The sequence below is a fragment of the Psittacula echo genome (genome assembly GCF_963264785.1).
Source record: "Psittacula echo genome assembly, chromosome: 11".
Classification (NCBI taxonomy): Eukaryota; Metazoa; Chordata; class Aves; order Psittaciformes; family Psittacidae; genus Psittacula; species Psittacula echo.
The window spans coordinates 551,111-573,346 of record NC_137746.1 but is presented as its reverse complement, the minus strand read 5'-3'; the positions used below and the strand labels follow the sequence as shown (position 1 = coordinate 573,346).

Sequence of the window (22,236 nt, the reverse complement as noted above, 5' to 3'; positions counted from 1 at the left end):
CAGGGATGGGAGCAGAGGCAGCAGCATTGCTGTGCACTGCCAGCATGGAAACAACTGACTGGCAAAGTGTGACCCTCTTCTGTCCAGAGAGCTGCAAAGCTGGAGTGGAATTAATTCACCAGTAAGTGGTTATTGGAGTCCTCAAAGGGGGTCATTGCAATGGGAAAGCAAAGTCACAGCACACCCCAATTGCTGTGCCTTCTCTTCTCCCCCTCCCCAGCCATCCCTCTTTCGAAAGGGGCCTCCACCCTGGCCGTTCCCAGGGCAGCCTCCCCACTGATCCAGTTCTTTGCGCAGTCCTACTCTGGGTCTGGGGCCAGGCGCGATCCAAAGAGGCTGTGCCAACGGCCATACCTGTCCCCTGCTCAGCACACAGCTATCGCCTTGCTCTGGAGCAGGTCATTGTTCACGCACTGTAAATGTGTTATCTGGAGCCCCAGGTAAGAAATCTAGCCCTGCTCCTCACTGGGAAAAGCCTGCTGCAGCATAAATCCTGTTGCACCGTCTGACAACAAAAAACCCCAAAACTCAAGTACTTAAATGGCAAGAACATCGCATCTGTAAAAATCCCCAAAGACTTCTACAACCATCTCCTCTTTTCCCTCTTCCTCCGTAAACAGAGCCACATTCTCAGCTTAATCCCTACCAGGCAACAGGGAGAAATCTTTAATTGCTCAATAGCAGAACTTCACAAACTTGCAAGCATGAACAACTTTCCCCACCCCTGGAAAACTGTTCTGGCACGGCCCCTTCAGGACTGCTGCACGGACGACTTGTCCTGTCTGAGCTCAGGCATGTAAAAATAAGTATTTCAAGGTCAACTACTTTAGGGAGAAAAAAAAAGAAACAGAGTATTTATTTAGCACAGCCTGAATTGACTCTTCATTTTTTGTAATACTTCAAAAACAATCCAGGGTTTTTGCATGCTTTGCAAGCTTCAGGAAGGCTGTGACCCTCAGTGTGATAAACACCACTTGGCACTCACAGGCATCCACAGAAAGCAGCCTCTGAGCCAGCCCCAGCTCCATGCCCAGGCAGGACTGTGTGAGGCCGGGCTCTGTAACCACGCAGTCACCACCGCGATGGCCGGACAAACTGAACAGCCTGCTACAAACACCAGAGCCCGCTGGTTTGGACACTCTGCTTTGCCCGAGCAGGCACAAGAACACTGCGACAGCGAGCAGCATGCAGAGTCCCTCCGACAGCCTGTCCCAGCCCAGACACTGCCCAAAGCCCCTCCTCAGCCCCACTGCCCAGATCAACCTCAGGCACAGCTCCGTGCCACCCCTGCCCAGCTGTAGCACCCTGAGCGAGGAAGAAGTCACCCAGCACCACGAGCTGTTTGAAGGAACGTTTTTTTCTTAACAAAGTGTACAAAGTAGTAAAGGCCTTTGTGAGGCGCTGCGACAGCCCTTAGAGATGACCCGGGCTCCCCCGTGGGCCTCGTGGCGAAACGCCAACAAGCACTGGGTGGAGACGAAGGACACGAACACAACACAGAGCCACCCGCTCCGGGGAACCTGCCACTCCGTCCCACACCAGGCCTGCGGCCGGCCCCTGCCTGGCTGGTTCACCCCTGCCATGTTGTTCCCACTGTCCACACCACAGCACCCCACACGCGTTCAACACTAACAACACACTGACCCGAGCGACCTGTCTGAGCGGCATGCATACAGAGAGGAGGAGTGAAAACACAACTCGACCAAACCCACAACGACAACAACAGAATTTTAAGGCTATGCATAAAACAGAACGAAGCAATATCTTTAAAGCTAGGTAGGAAGTAGCATTTGTGAAACATAAGGCTTGAGGCTTATTGATTCTTCAGAACAGGTTTGTTTGCCTTTCCTTCTTAAACACCAAGGTACCATTTTTCTTCCTTCGCTTGAACAGGGGTTTCATTTCCTCCTCGGCAGGGACATTTAACTCAGGGAGGTGATGTTGGAGCGGCCTCCCGGGGGCGCCACGATGCGCTTGCTTGCTGAGCGAACGCCTTCATCAATTTGAGTACCTGGGAGAGGACAAGAAAGCATGAAGGGAAGGGAGAAAGCGAACTTAAGAGCGTTTTCGTCCCTGGACTGAGCAGTCAGGCAGCCTGGGGTCTCACAGAAGTGCCTCCCAAGCCTGTCTACAGCAACCTGTTCACCCTCCAACTCCAGTAACAACCCCAAGAGAACCAGTGGCTTGAAGGTCTCTGGAAACACCTCTGGGAACAGACCCACACTGCAAAAGCAAGGTCTGATGCTGTGCTGGCATTTGCATGGCCACAGCCTGCCTCGCTTCTACTGCAAGGTGCAGGAGGGTGGAGGGTCAGCTCCAGCCATGTCCTTAAGGGGCACACAGGGTCTGGTGCTGCCATGCTCCACTCTTGTTCTCAGCTTGCCCCAGGCCATCTCCCAGCCGCCTCCAGCCCCAGACCAGCGGCTCTGTGCTTTCCCAGCCCACCACCATGTGTGTTCACCTGACAGGCTGAATCCAGACTGATGGAGGTTCCTGACAGGGGGGGTCTGCCGCGTGGGGGACCCCCTGGTTGACCCTGCAGGGGTGCCCCCCTTGGGGGTGGTGGTCAGGTCAAACACGGGTCCATCATACATGCCCCGGGGCACAGCATGCATCTCTGCCATCTGTCACCGGAGAGAAGAAGGCAGTGACACTTCTCTGCTCCCAGGGAGCATCCTGCCATGGCAGTGCTATGCTCCAGTGATCCCTGGCCCCCCAAGTTCACACTGCCAGACCTGCGCCCCTCCGTCCCGCACACCCAAGACCTCCCTGCAGAGCTCCAGCCCGGTGCAGGCCCAACACCCACCTCCTATGGGACAGCCTCCCTCCACTCCCACCCCACAAGGTGTGCAGATCCTGGTGCAACAGGCGATCCCCCAGCACGGATTTATGCTGAGTGCATGGGGAAGCAGCAGGCCATTTTCGCAGTCTCTGGTTTTAACTCAGCACTTCTCTCCAGACTGCTGCGGCAGCAGGACAGCAACAAGGACAGGCATTGCCCACTCTCAACCCAGATGAACATCTGCCTCCAGTGGGAGCTCTCCGCCAACACTAAGGTCAAAGCTGTCTACCCAAGCATTAGCTATCCCAACTGTAGGTTCAGGATATACCTGAACAGTTTGCAGACATACAGATACACAGTTTGTAGCACTGTTTCCAGGGTCCAGTGAGAACAGCAGAGGAAAACCAATTAGTTATTAGGGCAAATGTCAATTTCTGCTAACAGTGTCCCAACTCTGTCTCCGGGCATCCCTGTCTCCTCACCTTCCTCCTGGCTTTAATGCGCTTGTAGACATAGTCAGGGAAAGGGCTGCAGGGCAGGAAGCGTCCAGTGCCCTGGGTCACATGCAGGTTGCCATCCTCCAGCATGATCTTCCCCTGGCATATGACAACCAGCGGGGCCCCACGTAGCTCCATCCCTTCAAAGATGTTGTATTCAGCCGCCTGCAGCAACCAGGGGATGATGGTCAGGAGGGACACGAGCACTGCCAGCTCACTCAGAGCAGTTTAGTGCTCACACCTTGTTGTTGAAGTCACCAGTGCAGGGAGAAGACAGCTGTAACAGCCTTGCCTGCCACAGAGGCCTCCTTTAGTTCACTAGTCCATCACACTAAGAACCCACCACAGCTCCCAGCACGAATCAGGACCTCCTGCTTCGGAGCTCAGTGTGAGCAAGGACTCCCACAACTGAAAAGGGCAGGACATAGGCTTGAGGTAAGGCATGAACAAAGCACACTGGCAAAGCCAGGAAAAATTTTTACCTGGAAGAGGAGCCCAGAGGAAATGTGTGTGGGCCATGCAGGCCCACCTGCATAGGCCAGGCTCAGGAGAAGAGCAACACAGCAGGGTGAGGAAAGCCCTGTGTGCAGAGCCCAGGGCTCACGGACATCCTACCCCACAGTCACAGCCTGGACTCAGTCCCTCATCCTCAATCCCAGCACAGAAGGCAGCACCAAGCTCCCGGCAGCCAGGCAGCCTTCATACAGTGCTGCTCAGACCCCATGCTCCAGCATCCCCACAGACAAGCAGAGGACTCACGGATTGATGGGTTTTTGCTGTGACAATCTTCACTGCATCAGGATCCCATATAACCAGGTCGCTGTCTGAGCCCACTGCTATTCTCCCTTTCCGCGGGTACAGGTTGAAGATTTTTGCAGCATTAGTGCTTGTCACAGCCACAAACTGGTTTTCATCCATCTTCCCTGTGGCCTGCTCAGACACAAGAGAACTCAGCACTTTTTTGGGGAAAGGGAAGGTAAAGCCCTGGGAAGCACCACACTCACTCACACAGAAGCCACTGGCTGGCTGGGCACAGACCACCATGGATGATCTTACTACTGGTGCCAGACACAGAGTCACACAGTCACAGCTCCTGAACCCATAATAGCTGCCTCTCCTGCTCTGGCTTGCTGGGACTCTCAAAGCCAGACTGGAGACAGGCAGCTGGGTGCCCAGCTCTGTGGGGCAAGAGCACGGGTGTCAAGGTGCCCATCAACCCTTCCCGCTCTCCAAGCATGACTCTTACCACTGCCTTGTCCCAGATGACAGACATTCGTTCCTCTATGCCATTGGTCCCTTCTGGGATTGCTGTGAAGTTGTCTTTTCCAATTGCTTTCTGTGCAGTGCTGAACGTACAGTGGGCACTTCCCGAAACCTGCAGGTCACCACTGAAAGTGGAGGTAATAAAAGCATCATCAGTCGTTTTGCCATCAGACAACAGCAGGGGCACAAGGGACATGAATTTCCTCTGGGCATGGGCAGCGCACAGTTCAGTTCTGTTTTACACTGCACCCTCATTTCTACAGCTCCTCAGTCTGAAGACTTCCACCCAACTCATGAAACCCCCAACACCTGGGGCCATGGGGACAAGACAGCTCTGCCACCATGCTATGTGAGACACAGAGCATCCAGCACACAAGAGGAGTCAACAGCTCAGCTCCCAGGGAGCAGGGTGGCTTTGGGCCAAGCCAAAAGATGCCCCCTTCCATACCAGACTATCATTTTCACTAACGCAAAGAGAAAAAAGCATCCCAGTGTAAGTGAGAAAAACCTTTTATGGCAGTTTGCCAGGTCTGTTTGGGAGAACAGCCTTTGCCCGCAGGGAGGAAGAGGCCTCTCCACCCAAGGACTGTCCCCAGAGCCAGCCCTTTCCTTGTGTACTGCCAGGCAAGCACAGCCCTCCCCTGCCTCACGGGGACCTGTGGCAGGCAGGCATCACCCACCCCTGTCTCTGTGAAAGGGGACGCGGCTGCAGGAGGGGCCTTACAGCCGCCCGTCACTTGCATTGCCAACCTTCTCCAGCAAGGAGAGCACCTCAGCCTGCCTCCAGGGCTCTGGCCTGAAACGTTTCAGTGGCAGGAGCTTGCCAAAGGCTTCCCTCAGCCCCACATGGACACTTAACAGCACGAGCTGCAGCAGCCAGCAGCACAGACTGAGAAAGTGTGCTTGCAAGTGCCACAGCAGCAAACGACTCCATGGCCACATGTGAATCTGACAGTGGGATGAAGAGTCAGGACTCCCCAGAAGCAGCTCTCTGCGAGGCCCAGAGAAGCTTCACTGCAGCACTCTGCAGTGGCTGCTGCCCAACACTATTATCCAACCCCTCTGCCCAGATGGGGTCACCCTTTGGATGAGATGACCTGACCCATCCTGCTCCTGACAGCGATGGTAGAGGGCGGGAATGGGCAGAGCCAGCAAGCTGCTGGGCAAGGCAGGGCGAGGAGGTGCCCATGGCTCCCTGAAAGTCACCCGGGCAGCCGCGGACAGGCGGCACTGCCAGGCAGGAGGAAGCAGAGAAAAGGCCGCCAGCTCCCGGCACTGCCATGTGAGGAAAGTGTCTTCCAACACCCGGCTCCCAGAGCGGGTGCCTGTGATACGGACACAACGGCCCGGCACAGGGCTCTGAATCAGCCCTAATCCACCTTTAATCTCCATCTTCCTCTGGTAATTTCTGCCATATGTCTGACTGACTGCACAGCCAGAGGCCCAAGCTGATGACACGACATGCTTCCTAATCCCCACCAGATTTGTCCCGGTGGAAGAAAACAAGGCAGCCAGCCCAGCTGGAGCCCTGCAGCCTCTGGCCTTGCTGAAGCCTTACAGAAAATGGCATGGAAAGGTGTCAGGACAGACACCTGTGGGCTGCAGGGATTCAGAAGTGCTATTGGCTCTCCTTTGAGGTCTGGGCTAAATTCCAGGTGGAAGGGAAGGATTAAAAAGCCAGTTCAGGAGCTGGGTTCGCTTTTCCCAGCCAGTCCCCAAGACCTGCCCCTACTTCATACATCCAGACTGAGCAGAGGCATCTCTTGCTCCTTGATCACAGCAAGATCCAGGGTGAGCTGAATATTCACACCTCAAATGAACTGGTACCTCTCTTACACCAGCAATGGCATCTCCATCCTGGCACAACCCAGGTTTACCCTAACATGCCCTTCTGCTGAGATACATCTGACTGACCAGGCATCCCTTGCTCACCTAGTCAGAGATGCTTTCAGCATTACCTCAAAGGTCGTTTCCAAACCCCTCAGTGTCAGTCATCCCCTGGCTAACACAGACCAGCCACCATGAGCACAGTTCGATGTACAAACACAGAAAGGGGTGAGAGATTCACATGTGGTGCATGGACAGGGCCAGCAGTGAGCTCTGTGTCGCTGACTGCTGTGCATGCCTTGCCAGTGAGAGGATGGTGTATAACTGCAAAAGGTCAAAGCGAATTGCTGAAGTGCTTTTATTGTTTGCTGTCTATTTTCAACAAATCCCTTCCCCACCCCTTTGCCTTCAGAGTGAAAAATTACCTCCCATCCCTGTCAGATGTGCACAAGCTGCTCTTGATGGTCTCCTGCAGCCTGCAGGTTGTGCTACTGCTCACCTCTACAGGTGTGAGAAAACATCTGCTTTGTGTTCACCAGCTTGTGACACCCCTCCACCTTCTTTTGTACCATGGCAACCCAGGCAGCCATTCCCCACTGAGTACGTGCAGAAGGGCTTCTCTAGCTTGGTGAATGCTGACAAGTCAGTGTTAGCTGGTCCTCATTTCTTTGCCTTCTTCAGGGCATTTAAAATCATTCACGACTACTTGCCCTGCTATTTTCCTCATTACTGATATTAAACTTATGGTGTCTCCCCTGTTCTTCTTCTGCTCCCAGGGTAAGCCACCACAACTCCTGAGACAAAGCCATTCCATCAGCCAGCTCATCAAATACCTACAGTGAAGTGGTCTTTGTTGAACTGAAGTCTATGCTGGCCGGGTACTCCCTAACCTCTTGCTTCCCCATCCAAGGCCAGAGTCCACTTCTTTCTGCTACCAGCATCACTCAGCATTGCTGTCACTCACCTGGCCAGAAGGGAGTTGATATAGTCAGGAGTTGTTGGGTCTGGGCTCAGAGGGGGAGAGACCACAAATGCTGCAGCCTTGGCCCAGTTCTTGCTCCAGTAGTGCGTCCCGTCGGTCCCAAGACTGGCCGTGATCGGCTCACCAAACACCACATTGCCTGGAAAGGGGGACAGAAAGGACAGTTCTGGTGGAGCCTGGAAGCACACAGACTGGCAGACAACAACAGCCCAACACTGAACCTATGCCAGGCCAACAACCAAGGCTCTGACAATGTCCCTCATAGTCTCCTGTGCATTCTTCCTCCCTTAGCCCTCGTACATACTGACCACGTGCCACCAAAGAGCTGGCAAGCTCATCCTCCTCTCCTGTTCCTCACTCACCTTCCAGTGCCCCCTAGAGAGAGGGACAGGAGAGAGGGCAGTGGGTGGTGACCATGAGCTTTTTGTGGAGCAGGGCTTGTCACACTGATAAACTAGTGTGGTGACTGACAAACTGGGCTTTTCTTTCCAAACACACCCTACAGCCTGAGCAAGTGCTTCTGGGAGACAGAATGACAAATGGAGCCACTGGCCACTTGAAGAGGCACCCAGACACCTCTGAAGTGCCAGCATTTCAAAGAGAGACCAGAGTTAAATGCAGCAGCTCAAACCACTTGCATGTGGATTGGACAAGTCTTCTCGGAGAGCCCTTCACAGCCACAGACGAACTGATGTTCAAAGCATTGCTCCTACCTATGACCACATGTTGATGTTACCCGATACGACAACAGGAGGTGGCTCCATGTGGCCTGGTGCAGTGTCCCTGTGCCCTTCACAAGTCAGGTAAATCCCTGAACTAACTGCTCCCCAGCAGCAGGGGAAGCACCCGACTGTACTCACAGCAAAACAACCATGGAAACAACTTAACCCAGGTGTCCAGGTCCTAGTGGCAACCGCAAGGCTGTGTGCAGCACCAGCTGCCACTCACCCTTTTTTCTGGCTTGTGAGATGAGGTCAGCAGCACTTTTGCTCATCACTTTAGTCACATAGAGAGGACAGTTGGTCTGGCTGGCAATAGTGATGGCCCGGAAGACAGCTTCTGCTTCCAGCTGGAAGAGAGAATGGCGCATGGCTGCAGAGGAGCAGCAGGTGGGCAGGGAGGAGCCCTGCTCCTCTTGGCACGCCACGGATTGCTGCCAACACCCTGTGCCCTCACTCTTACCCTTGACTCCCTAAGGGCAAGAAATCAGGGAGACCTGAGGGGGGGGAAGCTGCAGTCTCCCTGCATCTGGCCCAACACGCAGGCTACAGCCACGTGATGCTCAGCAAGGGAGTGTTGCCTGGACCATGTGCAGGGGCCAGCACTGAGCTGCATCTGCTGATTTTTCCACTGCCTGGTTCCAGCTCTCCCAGCAGCCAGAGGGACTGCAGCCCACGCCTGACACCAGGCAGCGAAAGGGGCTGCCCCTTGCAGCCACTCACTGCTCCAGGCTTTCCTGTGGCTGCAGGTTAACCAAACGTCCCCATGCCTGTGGCTGGGGTGTGACAGGCTCTGCTCTGCCAGGCTGTTCACACCAGGGCCTGGCTGTCGTGTGATGCTGCCGCTGCTCAGCCCAGCCTGCTGACACCCGCCCCTACTTCCCTGCCCTGCTGTTAGTGGAGGGCGGGTTTCCATCAGGAAGGATATCTTTGGACTGTTACATCAGCCCATGCTCAGCCTGAGCTCAACCTCAGAGGCTCTCCAAGTGTTTGCTCTACAGTTTGGCTTCAAGCTTTGGCATGAGAAAGTTCAAAACAGAAGCCTTAAAAAGCCAGTGTACCAAGCAGCCGGCTCCCGGGGGAGGCCAGGACAGCCAGCTCCAGGGAATGCAGTGACGGCCTGCGGGCAGGCAGCCGGCCGTGCAAGCTTAACTCTCCCAGTGCAGGAGCAGCAGAACATTGCACCCAGACACACATGCACTCAGACACCTCCCGTACTTCTGCAGGCCTATTTCCTGCACAGGGAAAGAGGCTTTTCTCTTCTGCTTAAAGACTCCTTAAACAGAAATGTACACAAGAAAACATTTTCATCAGTGCATGCAGTTATGGACTTAAGTATTTAGCAGAGTTTAACGTGTGGACAGGAGCAAACATCCATCACTGAATACCCTTCACAGCAGGTTACTTACCTGTAGCAGCACCATCCTGCCCTACCAAATCACCACCATCACCCCATAGAAGAGTTTGTCTTTAACCCCCACTGAGGTCTCTTTGGGACAGAGCAAATCCACAGACCCATGAACCATTTTCCCAGTGCTTTTCCATCAACCTGCAGGCTTTATGGGGAGTAGCAGGGATATCTGTGCTGTAGCTAAAATTTTCTCAAGTAGAGTATGTTCTGGAAGAAGGACACTGTTTATCTCAAAAGGCAGTGAGATCTGGATTTGGCTGAAGAGATATCTAGAGCTTTCTTGCACTATTCTCAGTTGCTTTATGCATTAATGGCATTCCAAGATCAAATACTCAACAACGTTTTACCGGCTTTGGCTGAGAACCGCAGTGCTGTCTTAGAATAATAGGACAGTTCTCAAATCCTGGCACAATCACAGCATCCCGTAATTGCAGGTTAGCTTGCCAACCAATGGCAACAGGCCTACAGCCATAAAAATAAATGGCAGTTTACAGTCAACCAGAGTCCCTGTGTAATTGACATTAAGTCTCTTCCCTGTACAGACGAATGCCTTACACTGTCATACTTCAAAGAGAATAAGCACTGCATTACACTAGGCCATATATGTTGTTACCAGCCATAAAACAGTCAACTTCTTGCACTTTTAATTTAAGCTAACTGATTTTATTTCCAGTGGACACTGAAGTACAAATCTGTCCCTGTGCTCCCCTGCTCAGCTTTGCTATTGTACCAAATTCCTATTTTCTTCTTTCATGTGCTGCGGAAAGTTAAAAGCACCTCTCAGCAGGGAGCTAGCTCAAGAAAACCTACCTGAAATTAGACTCAACTCAGATTAATGGACCAAACAGAAAAATACCCTGAGAGCTAAAATTAGAAGTAATCTAATTAGTGTCTTGACAAAGATTAGTAACCAGGGAATTTCCCCTCTCCTTCCCTCCCGCTGCTTCCACCAATGGCTTTGTCTGTCTGACTTTGAAACATGCTTTAGACCATAAGCAGAGATTAAACAGGAAGAGGCTGGAATCTGTCAGTACTCTGACAGACATGAACAGTGAATTTACAGAGGAACTAAAACTCACTGTGTGATTCTTCCCGGGCTTCTCCTACCCGTGGAGTCACCTATACAAGACAGATGCCCCCAAACCAGCCTCAAATGCTGCTACAGCCATACAGTCATTTTCGTTGACTGATTAATTCTGGGAGACTCAAAAGGCCTTGTGTCTGCTGGCAGACTCAAACCAGACTGAAAAACGTTTGTCGTGCCTGTGCTTGCAAGGGAAGCTCTTCAGTGGTACTGTCCTTTGCATCTTACCTCCTCAGGTCTGCTGAGCACATGGCCCTCGGGGCCGGTTATTCCCATTTCCAACATCCTGGTTTGCTCCTAGGACAGAGGGATGTTACAAGACTATGAAACTATCAGCCACACATTAAAACAGATTCCTCCTGTGTTGAGGCCTTCCCTCAGGACACCCCATGTCCAGACTACCGACGTAAAGACCAAACCACATCCTTTGCAACAATTCCCTTGCAAATCCCGCTCCATTAGCTGGCTGCCTGCTTACAGCAGGGAGAAAATTCTTCTCTTGTCAATGGCACTTTTCAATACACTTTAGCTCTTTTAGCTGATTATGTGCAAGGCAAAGGTCTCTGCCTCTCCACACTGAAAAAGAGCTGTGGTTGGACTGAACGTACCATACTTGATGGCACTCTCTTCTACTTAGATAATTGCTAATTCACTATTTCAGATTCGCTTATCCACAAATACAGCAGAAAGTCTTGGTAAATTTGATACTGCTGCTGAGCAGCAAAGAGATCCCCTTGAAAAAGACAACTGTGCAGCTCCAGAGTAATTTTGCTAATGCCCCACACCAGATCTGCCTGCAATGGATTTTCAGTCCCTGCATACCAGAAGAAGAGTTTGTTACCTGGGCAATTATATCACCATTTTCAGCATGAACTTGAGCTATGGCACCCAACTCTGCCAGGCAGCTGAATATCTCATACAGCTAAAAAGGAGAGAAGGAAAAATGACTGAGGAGCAGAACAAGTGCCCTGGCCTGCGCATGGCCGCTGCACCCGCACGGCTGCCATCCCCCCGCTGCCCCTCGCACACGGCAACAAGTGAGGTCTCACCTCAGTGTTTGACATCTGGTACAAATCCTTGTAGGCCATGTACACCATGAAGGAGTTAACTCCTAGGGGCAGAGCAGAGGGGAGAGGGGGCTGAGTGGGGCTCTTGCTCCTGAGGGTCCCGCTCGGGCACCTGGAGCTGTGGGCAGTGGGAGCCAAACCTTTCTCCTGGACCAGGGCGTGCAGCTCCTGCCGGACACGGTCACTCCAGCGCGGGATGTCCACGTGCAGCGCGTAGTCACAGCAGGCGTTCCCGTCAGCCCACTCCCGCCACCGCTCCAGCGCCTCAGCCAGGCTGCACTCGGGGTCTGGCACCACGTGGTCCACTGCAGCAGCACCGCAGGGCACAGGCTGGGCAAGGGCTCCCGCAGCCACCACGCCAGGCCCTGCGCACCGCCGCCATCCCCACTCGCCTCCTGAGCAGCTCTGGGCTGCTCCCAAGAGGTCCCCATCACCTTCACGGAGCACCTGGGCTCCTCCAAGCGCAGTTATTGGCAGGGAAGCACACAGACACTTTGCTTAATGGCCTCTGGCACGGGACCAGGGGCTTTTACAGGCTTCTGCTGAGAAATCAGCTGAAGGGCCTTGTCCTTCCTCACCCCCACTCCCACCCCATTAACACAAAGCCTCCTCCCATGCTGCAACCCTAATGCACCTCTTATTACTTCACCACTATGCACCTAATGCATCTCTTATTGCCCACCAGGCAATCCCCATGCCCTGCCACAGCCCATTGCACACAGTTATTTTTTGGGCCTGGGGGGAAGAACAGCCAATGGGGGGAGGACAGGAAGCCCAATCCTTTATGGGAAGGATCAACAGTTGCTCCTGCATCCCAAGAAACCCTGCAGTGCACATACCTGTGACCTTGCACACCACTAAACCCCAGACCTCAAACCCATACACAACTATGTTCTCCTCCAGGGAAGGACCTCAGAATTCCCTTTCCTTTTTCGCTAGCACTGTTTATTTCTGAGCAGTGCTGGATGCCAGGACATTGCTCTGTTCCTCTGCTCAGAGTCATCTGAGCATCATGCTGCCCTATTTTTATTTAACAGGGGAAAAAAGCTGTGCCATTGCTCCTTTTTGTGGGTCCCAGGGCATCAGTGGCTGCAGACAATGAAGCACTACAGAATATAGGATTTGCAAGGGCAAGGGGCCCTATGCAAACCTCCTGCCCACCATTTCACTATTACTAAGGATCCCAAAGATTCATCCCAATCCTCACTCTCTAGACTGCATTGTCAGAGAGCACAGAAAAGATAAGCACAATGCCATGGACCTTTAAAACAAAGATGACTGAGAAAAGCAAGAGAAAAAGAAATAACTGGGCAATGTTCCAAAGTGCTGGGTGCTGCCACGTACAGGACGTGCTGCTACACTCACTGATCATGGTGGTTCCACCAGCCAGGGCCGCCTTCGTTCCTTGGAAGAAGTCATCCACCGCTGTCATGCCCTTGTACGGCATCTGCAGGTGAGTGTGGACATCGATTCCTCCAGGGATCACCATCTTCCCATTGGCTTCTATGGTTTTGACCCCTCCAGGGACAATCAGATTGTCTCCAATCTGCCTGATGAGATCATACCAAGAAAGTGAGGTGCACGTGAAGGAAAACCAGCCACAACATAACCAGTGAATGGCTGGCTGGGGAGCAGCCAAGTCAAGACCACAGCCAGCAGAAGCACCCCGCTCCATCCCACACCAGACCTGGGCTTGCAGGGGCCAGCAGCGTGACACCACCTCACTGCAGCAAAACGCACGGCTGTCTGCCTTGCTCAAACCTACCTGCTGCCCAGTGCAGGGGTGGCTGCCGTCTGTCCGACTGCTCTGGTGGTGTCCGGGATGGTATCTGCTGTCTGGGGCAGGCACTGGGTTGGGGCAGCCGTCCTACCTGCTCACCCAGGGTGCATGCCCACAAAACACACCACCAGCCCTGCTTCCAGTAAGCTGTACCCCTCATCTCTCCTCTCCCTCCTCCTTCTACCCACCTTAAGTAAGGCTCAAGTCTAAAGCTTACTTACAGAGAAAGACCTCCCCTCTCATGTTGCCTCCTTGATGCCCCTGAGAGACATCTTTGCTATCATCAGGGCCACACCATAGTGAAGGCAGCTAAAATCCCAAGTACCTAAAAATACCTTCAGAAAAGAGGAAACCTAAAAAGCTCCAGGATACATCTACTCGTAACCTAAAATACCATTATAGCCCTTTGAGGTTTGTACTGTTCTAGCACATGACAGTCTCCTTCCTAGACATACCCAGCCTCCTGCAGGCCAGGTCACCCAAACCTCAGGATTCCATTCAGCCCCCTGCCCCCTCAATCCTTTTATCTGTCCATATGTAGCACTCAGCCTTCAAATCTCTTCTTTCAGAAATCCTATTTTCTTGAAGCCTTCCTCAGTCTTCCCTGATCAATCAAAATAAAAGTAAAGTTGATTTTGGTGAAAAACTTCTGATTTGTCCTGGCACACCAGGGAGGTAAATAAGGAGCAAATTCCATTTTCGCATTTCATTCAACTTCAGTCAATTTGCAGGGTTGGTTTTTCTTTTTCCTTAGAGTTGCAGAAGTTCTGTGGACAGAGCTGCTCACTCCAGTGTCCTCACAGCAACAAACCAGCGGCTCTTTCCACTGCTTCTATTGAGCCATCACCAAAAGATTTCAACTGCTCACTGTATTCTTACCAGAATTCATTTGTAAGAGTATTTTGGTTCCAAGGCAATGAAATTCTGAGACTTCCAGGCTGCAGATGAGGCTAAGAGATTTGCCCGAGGATACCCAGAAAGCCTATGCCATAGCAAGACCTGAAGCTGGCTCTGATCCCTGCCTGGGCACAAATGCTCTGGTCACCAGCTAAAAACAACCTCATCAAAATACAGCCCTGCTTTGCACAATGGACACAGTATCCTCCAGCCCAACTGCAATTCAGTCACTGGAGTTTGTATGTAAACATGCCAGGCAATCACATACGTGCTCACACACACTTCAGAGAGCTGAGCCTCTAAGCAGAGGTATCCAGGGCTATCAAGTTTTAGTGGCTGGCAAGTTGCATACAAATCACGTCCACAAAAAGCCAAAACAAACATCAACCTGAAACCGATTTAAGGGGAGATGGAGATAACAGAAGTCCCATACTTACTTTATGAGGCCATCCTCCATGTAAATGTCAGCATAGAATGACTGGTCATCATTGACTATTCTCCCTCCTTTAATAAGGAGACGATCACTCTGCAAAGGGAAGGACACAGTAGTTGTCAGTAGCAGAGAACACAGGCGCTCCTCAGCAGCCAGGGCAGTGCCCTCCTTGGGTGCAATCCTACAGCATCAGACAGCAGAAACTTTACTCCTGTAAAGACACTTGAAACAACAGAACAAGAGCAAGACTATGACTTTTTCAATCCTCAGGGCTGTTTCTGAGTGGAACAGGTGCTGCCAGAAACACCTCTGAGGCAGAATGAGTGGACAGGAGAGTCACTGGGAACACAGCAGAGATGCTTCCATAAGATCCACAGAGAGAAGTCAAAAGCTGCCTACATTATGCACATTTGCAGGCAGCTCAAGCCACACACCAGCATTTAGAGCAAGTTTGTTACTAAGGGCGTGTCCTTAAATTTTATCCGAATACCACATAAAATCAGTTGCATCAAAGAAGACAATTTCTATCTCATCTGTTACCCCCTTGTGAAGACCACCAACATGACAGGCAGCCCTGAAGATGATGCATCTGCTGTTAGAGCCTGTCCGTTCACTGTAACGCTCAGGGTAGTCCTTCTGAGGCATTTCACAATGTCACAGCTCTACACAAGACCCAGAAGGCACTGAACTGCCTTCCCATCTCATCATGTACCATCTCCTCTGTTCTCCTTTTACTGACCTAGAGTGGCCAGCAGCCTTCTCCAAAGGAGGGCAGCCACAGAGCAGAGGAGCACCCAGATCAGAACTGTTCTATGCTCTTCTGCATTCACACTTGTGGACCTGGGCAACCGAGCACACACTGATGGAAGAGAATGGGAACTGTCTTGTGGGGAACAGACCCTGTCTTGAGGAACAGGGAAGGTCAAGGTCCTGCTCTTCTACCTTCAGGTGCACAAGCCCGAAACCCAGCTGCAGGCTGTACAGGGGTAAACAGCCCCATCGCACACAGGGCTATCACGTATTCAGATGACATAAGCTGCTTGTGCTGCTCCAGAGAATAATATAGCCTTCCTGACTGCTTAAAATGCTTCCAGCAACCCTCCACCTCTCAAGCTCCCCTAATTTTCCTCTCAGCTCCCCCCTGGTGCCCACAGCCCAGGTTTTGGCATGCAAGTACACCCCCCTTCCACAGTGCAAGCCTGGACCAGGGCTGACAGGAGCCTTCAGCAGGGCTCACACACCAGCCTCACCCTGTGAAGCTCTTGCACAATTAATTCCGATGCAGGGGCGTGCATTTGTTCTTCATCTGCCCCCCCGGGGTGATTCCTGGGCGTATCACCACAGTGGTGGTAATTTGCAGCTTCCTTCCTGGCAACAGAAGGATGTACGAGAATCCCCTGCATCCCTGCAGCTTGCAGCAGCCAAAGCGCGGAGACCCACGTGCGTTTTTACAGCAATCTCATCCTCACAGTGGAGACAAAGAAACTGGGTGGGGAAAGGATGAGAACACCCAGTGTGGCTGCAGCTCATCGCTGGTGCAGCGGGAAGGCCACCGTCTCTCCTGCTTCCCAGGCAGGGGCCTCCCTACGGCCATACGGATGACCAGCAACCTGAGTCCCAGCAACTGGGATTTACCTTCCCTGCTCAGCACAGCCTAACGCCCATCGGGAGCCAAGCCTCCCATCAGGAAAAGCGCAGGATTGAGTTGTTCTCCTGTTCACATCCCACCCATAAGGAGACCTGGGGTCAGCTCCTCTTCTATCCTGACCTAAGCTTGCACATCAGCACAAAGGTCTAGCAGAAGTACAGTGTCTAACGGGGAAGGAAAGTCTGGACGTAAGGGCACGATGCTGGTCACAGACCTCCCCACACAGCTCCTGTAAAGAGACAGCTTTAACAAATCACCAGCACTGACTGGTGCCCTGGGGGACCATCATTACCACCCTCTGTGCAAATCTCTTCCTCAGGTACAGCTGAGGCAGGAGGACAGCACTGGCTTGGAAGTGCCAGGTCTTTGGGCCAGCTCTCAGCCGCCTCTCTTCCTGATGGGCACACGCCAGGTAAAGCTCAGCCTTGGGGCTGAAGACCCCAAGCACCAATAAATGCTGTTGACAAGCCACTGGTTCTCCTCCTCACCCAGCACAGGGCACTTGACCTTCCTTTTTTGTCTCTCCAACTGTAATCTCACCAACAATACTGTGATTTTTAGTTCAGAAACCCATAAAAGAGCCATGTGTGACCACAGCCAGTTGCTTATAGCCTGTCAGTCACAGTGGGCAGGCAGCTGAACCCTGGCTCCCATGGATGCAAATGGTGAGTATTTAAGTAGCAGTATAAGAAACATAGATAGAAACTACCAAACAACTACCAAGTATCAGACATCAGCTATGGACGAATGAGGTCCATGGTTAGAAACACAGGGAAGAAGACTGGTTTTTGTACTTCATACACAGAGCTTCTCCCACACAGGCAGTTGCCCATGCCCTGGCAGATCCTCCTTGGCTTTACCTAGCCTAAACGAAGGAAAAAGTCCCAGATCCAGTAACATGACTGGGCCTCCTTCTTTTATTTTTGTCTTGCTCACACCCTTTAAACCTCCCCAACTCGCACAGGAGCGCCAGCAAACGCTGATGCTGCCCTGCCTCTCCCTGCACACCAGGCAAGGGGAAGCAAAGGGAGACAGGCACAGATGGGCAGCTTGGGGCCAGGCGACTGCAGCACTTGACAACTGCGGAATAAACTGTTAACACGAACTCAGAAGATGTGCCTGCCCACAAGCACAAACGGTCATTCTGTGGCAGATGCAAAAGGCTGCTCAGTGCTAACTCTAACACAGAATCGTGAGGTCCATCATGCTGGAACTGGAACAAGGCATTCATTCAGGGGCCGCCCTGAGCCCATCTGGTGGACACCACCGTGCCACAGGGGAGAAGGGAGGCTGCACCGGCAGCTACCCAGCATGGAGGGAGAAATATAGCATAAAATAAGTGAAAGTCAAATGGTACCACATCCACAGGCCCTAGCATCATTCAGGAGTGCATCCAGACATTCAGAGGCAGTGAACAAAGAAAGGAGGAGAATGAAGCAGTTACAAGGAAACCAGTCTGAATTAACAGACAGGCTTCTGCAGCCAGAGCAGCCTCAGACTACAATAAACGCACTGTTTCCTCTGCCAGAGCTCATTTGTGCACCTCCACAACCACCACATCTCCCCGCCAGCCAGTGTCAGTCTGTGTCATCAGCCATTGTTAGCAAATGGAGACACTCTCGGAGGCTCCATGGGCAGCACCTTTCTCCCGGTCTGGGAGAAGCCTCTGCAGGGCACCTCTGCTCCAGCCCAGCCCCTGACTGTGCCTCAGCAAGTCTCCACGCAGCCAGCGGCAGCCTATTCGTCACCAGTGTGGTGGTACCTTTCCTGAGCATCCATTTCTGCAGGCCCAGGTACTGCCCCACAAGGCCAAGCCTGGAAGCACCTTCCAGCACAGCCCTGCCAAAGCCTGGCAGGGTCACCACCAGCACCCCTGCTCTGCCGGAAAGCCTTTTTGCTGAACACTCCCTGTCTCTCTGCCTGTTGGTATTTGGGACCAAGCTTTCAAAACCATTGCTCATTCCCCCATGCCCACACTGTGCTCCTGATGCTCTTAAGCATCACCCAGTCATTTGAGATCCCAAAACATCAGGGGATCTGTTAACATTTCTCAGTGTGATGCTGCAGAAGGGAGGCTGCAGCTTCCAGGCGGCTACTGAAACCACTCAGGAATAGGGCTCACTTTGTTTACAAAGCATCAGAGTATAATGAGTATAATGCACGGAAGCAGGTGTATGGCCTTACTACTCTTTCCCTTGTAAGATAAGAGACACTAATTGCGATGGTGTTTCACCAGTAGTTGGACGTCTCCTCCTTACTAATGCATCACACAATAGCATGGAAAAACCTCTGGCTGGAATCACAGGGATTGATGGCAGCCACCAGCTACACTCAGTGATCCCCCACAGCCTGTAGGCATGGCAAGAAATGCCAGACCGATGGCTGCCAGATTGCCAACATCCACCTAGTCAGTAACTGAGGCTTTTCTCCCCACTTGCACCCAACACCATATGCTAGATCCCACACACAGACCTCACTGGTTTTAGAGGTGCCAGAGAGATCTCAGAGGTACCACTCCTGGGCTGTGACAGGCAGTTGAATGGGACAGGCATGGCGCACACCCAGAAAACACATGGGAACTCTGGTCTACCTCGATAGTGTGACCAAACCACAAAGACTGGGCAATTTTGATTCAACCAACAGCTCTCTTAACAGTTATTTGGTAAAATCAGGGCTCCCTTCATTTGCAGGCTTGGTCACTGTCTCAGCACTGTCAGATTTGAGATCTACAGGTGAGCTACATGCCAGACCTGCCCCCAGTTGTGATGCTTTAAAGGTCTCTCAGATATACCCTAATGGCACATTACAGTTCCTAAAATCTCTCCTAACGAGGGCAGCTTAGCTGACAATCTACCACCCCAGAAGTCACAATGGTCCTGAAGTGCAAGAGGAGGTTCTGGGGTGGAAACCTCAGGAGGAGGAATAAACACTCAAACGAATTGGGGGGGGGGGGGGGGGGGGGGGCACAACCTGCAGAAAGGGACAGAAGAGGCTTTGTTCCAAGAGAGACACCGTATCTGAGATATTCCTTCTGCCATCCCACTCAAACAGAGATACCTGACTTCACAGCTTCTCTGGGTCTCAAAGGGTGGGTTCAGGGCATATAGGTCATTTGACAGAATTCCTGAGCCATCTTCTCCACCCCAACCAGGGCATGATAATGCTGCAGAACAGGGAAAGAGAGTCCCCAGACTGGTAACAAAGCTGCAGGAGTCAGAGGAGACACCACTCACTCACAGCGTGTTCAGCTTCAGCAGGTAGAGGAAAGGATTTAATGGGGGGAAATAAAGCAACCTGAGAGATTTTGTTACCACTGAGGTGAGAAATTTCCTGCCAGATCCCAGAGGAGTGGGAACAAGCTCTGCATATTAATAAAGCCTAACAGAATAAAGGTCATTGTAGAGACGACACAGAGAACGAAGGAAATCCCACCCGCAGAAGCAATGTCCTTATCATCATGGTGGTCTAAGGATACAGGAAAGGCAAGATGTGCCAAGTGGCAACACTGCTTATTAAAGCAACTGAATCTGGGTTGACAAAGAAATTTCTCTTTACAGCATTAACGATCTTTGTGCTTCTCTGGGAGGATTTTGTTCACATTTGTACATTAAAAAGAATAATGAAACGGGGGTGCTTCGATTTTCTTTTCTCTCCAAGGGGTCAAAGCCGCCCTCAGAAGGACAATCAGGAGCCATATAAAACCAGCGACAAGGCACCAGCGAAATGAAAGCCCTGCCCGCTCTCCCCGAAGGAAGCCCGGTGCAGCCTCCTCTGGGGGGCCGGGGAGTTGCTGCAGCCGCCGCGGGAGGCACGGAAGCCCTGGAGCGGCAGCTGTGGCCCCGGGACCGGGCTCCCCGCGCTCCCGAAGCGAAGATGCCGGACAGCGCCCCGCGGCCGGGCTGCGGTGGGTGCGGTCCCCGCGCCGCAGCCGCACCTGATGCAGCAGCACCGAGAGCAGCTCCGGCTGACACCGAGCGCAGGGAACGCCCTGCGGGACAGCCCGGGCCGTGCTCGGAGGGGAGCCCGCCCGCATGGTACACTTGCGGGGCAGGTCACCGCGCCCGCCGGGGAGGCTCTGCGGGAGGCGGGGTCGCTCCCAGCGGGGCCGCGGGCAGTGCTTCGGGAGCGGGTGCCGCCGGGCACCGTCCGCCGCAGAAGCTCTGCCCCGGACTGACTCCCCGTGGCTCGGCCGTGCGCAGCCCGGGTCCACCCGCGGTGCCGGAGCACCTGCGCGGGCGGCGGCTCTTTGTCTGCGCGGCGACGCCACCGCCCCGGCGGGCACCGATCCGACCCCACGGGGCGCTCGGCACCGGCAGCGCCCCCCGCGCAGCCCAGCCCGTCCCGTCGCGCCCGCGGCACCCACCGTGATGCGCGGGATGTTCTTCTTGCCCTGGTACGACATGGCGCTGCCTGCCCGGCCCGGCTCAACACCGCCCTCCGTGCCGGCTCCGCACAAAGGCGAGCCCGAATCCGCCGTGCCCACCGCCACCGGGGACACCGCCTGCCCCGCCCCGCCCACAGCGCCGCCCGCGGCCGCCAGGGGGCACCTCGACACCGGGCACCGCTCCCGGTGCGGCGTTACTGGGCTCCGCTCCCCCTACCAGGTACGGCCCAGCACGCAGCCGGCACCGGTCACCGCGCCGAGCCCCGCCGCCAGGCCCCGGCTCCTCACCCCGGAGGTGCGACTGAGTAGCACGTGGGGAGGAGATAAGGTACCAGACTGAACTGTTCTGCCACGATGCTGCGATGCTTCAAGAACAGGTCCTGGTTTCTACTGAAATTAGACTGGCTGAGGGCGGAACGTGAGAAAGACCCTCAATGCCTATTGCCAAACATCTTGAAACTTCATTCACCCCTCTCCCTGCAAGTTTAAGAGTATCCCCATGCTGGGTGGCACCATGCTATTTTGTCTGAAGTAACAGAAATAGTAGCAGTTAATTAGTTACTAATAGATAAATCACTATGAAGACAGATGTTGATGAGCTGAGCACTCAGACAGTGCTCAAGCCCCCTGAATGCCAGGCAACCAAGCTGACTTCAGACCCTTCTTTTGCAGAGATGTGCTTTCCTCCTGGTCACTACATGATGCTCACACAAATCACAGTAAAACGCGCTGCCTGGGCCCAAAACATTCAAAATGGACAAAGAGGGTTTTTTTTTTCCATAGGACCTCTCCAGGTGCATCAACAAGAGGTTACTCGTGCTCTTCAAAACATCCTCAATAAGAAGCATGGTCAAATGGAAAGTTATTTTAAAATGACAATACTCTTCCAGCTCATAATGGGAGACAGGAGCAGTTTAGCCCCTGCCAGCTCCAGTGGGTGATCACCTCCCTCCGAAGGCATGCTGGAAAGGCAGAGCTGCAGCGCAGCATGCATGCCCATTTCATTGCCATTCCCCGCCTTCCTCTCACCCCCCCCGCCCCAATCCAAGCCGCCAGGTCCCTGCTCTGTGGCTCCCTTCCCAGCTGACACCTGCCTTCTCCAAGCCTCAGAAGAGCCAACCTAGGCTGAAAACTGACCCAAACCCCACCCACAAATACATCCAGACTCACGCCACATGCAGGACAAGTGCAGCTACAACAGTGGAACAACTCTTCTCACATGGGACCAGAATATGTGCTGCACCCGATGATGGTAGCTCAGCTCCTTCTGCCCTCTCCCCACTCCCTCATACATCAGCCTGACACGAGGGGAAGGTCTGAACCAAATTCAGGTCTCTCCTCACTTCTTCAATACATATGTTGAAAAGCAGGATTTTTACTAGGCTCAGCTATTCCACCATGATGTGAAAGGTACCTCCTGTTGCTTCCTTTCTCCACTGACATAGAACTTCTGTGAATCTTT

General features: G+C 53.1%; 1 protein-coding gene across 1 annotated transcript; it reads right to left on the bottom strand.

Annotated features, from left to right (window-relative positions):
- Positions 1–1,922: 1,922 nt before the first annotated feature.
- On the bottom strand, positions 1,923–20,792 carry DPYSL3 (dihydropyrimidinase like 3; the record flags this gene model as incomplete). The annotated part of the gene is made up of 14 exons (XM_080627290.1): positions 1,923–2,011; positions 2,462–2,624; positions 3,265–3,444; positions 4,039–4,209; positions 4,526–4,667; positions 7,334–7,490; positions 8,300–8,420; positions 10,794–10,862; positions 11,407–11,487; positions 11,615–11,676; positions 11,773–11,937; positions 12,998–13,182; positions 14,747–14,835; positions 20,754–20,792. 14 exons carry the CDS (start codon positions 20,790–20,792, stop codon positions 1,923–1,925), a joined length of 1,713 nt encoding a protein of 570 aa, XP_080483416.1.
- Positions 20,793–22,236: the final 1,444 nt, after the last annotated feature.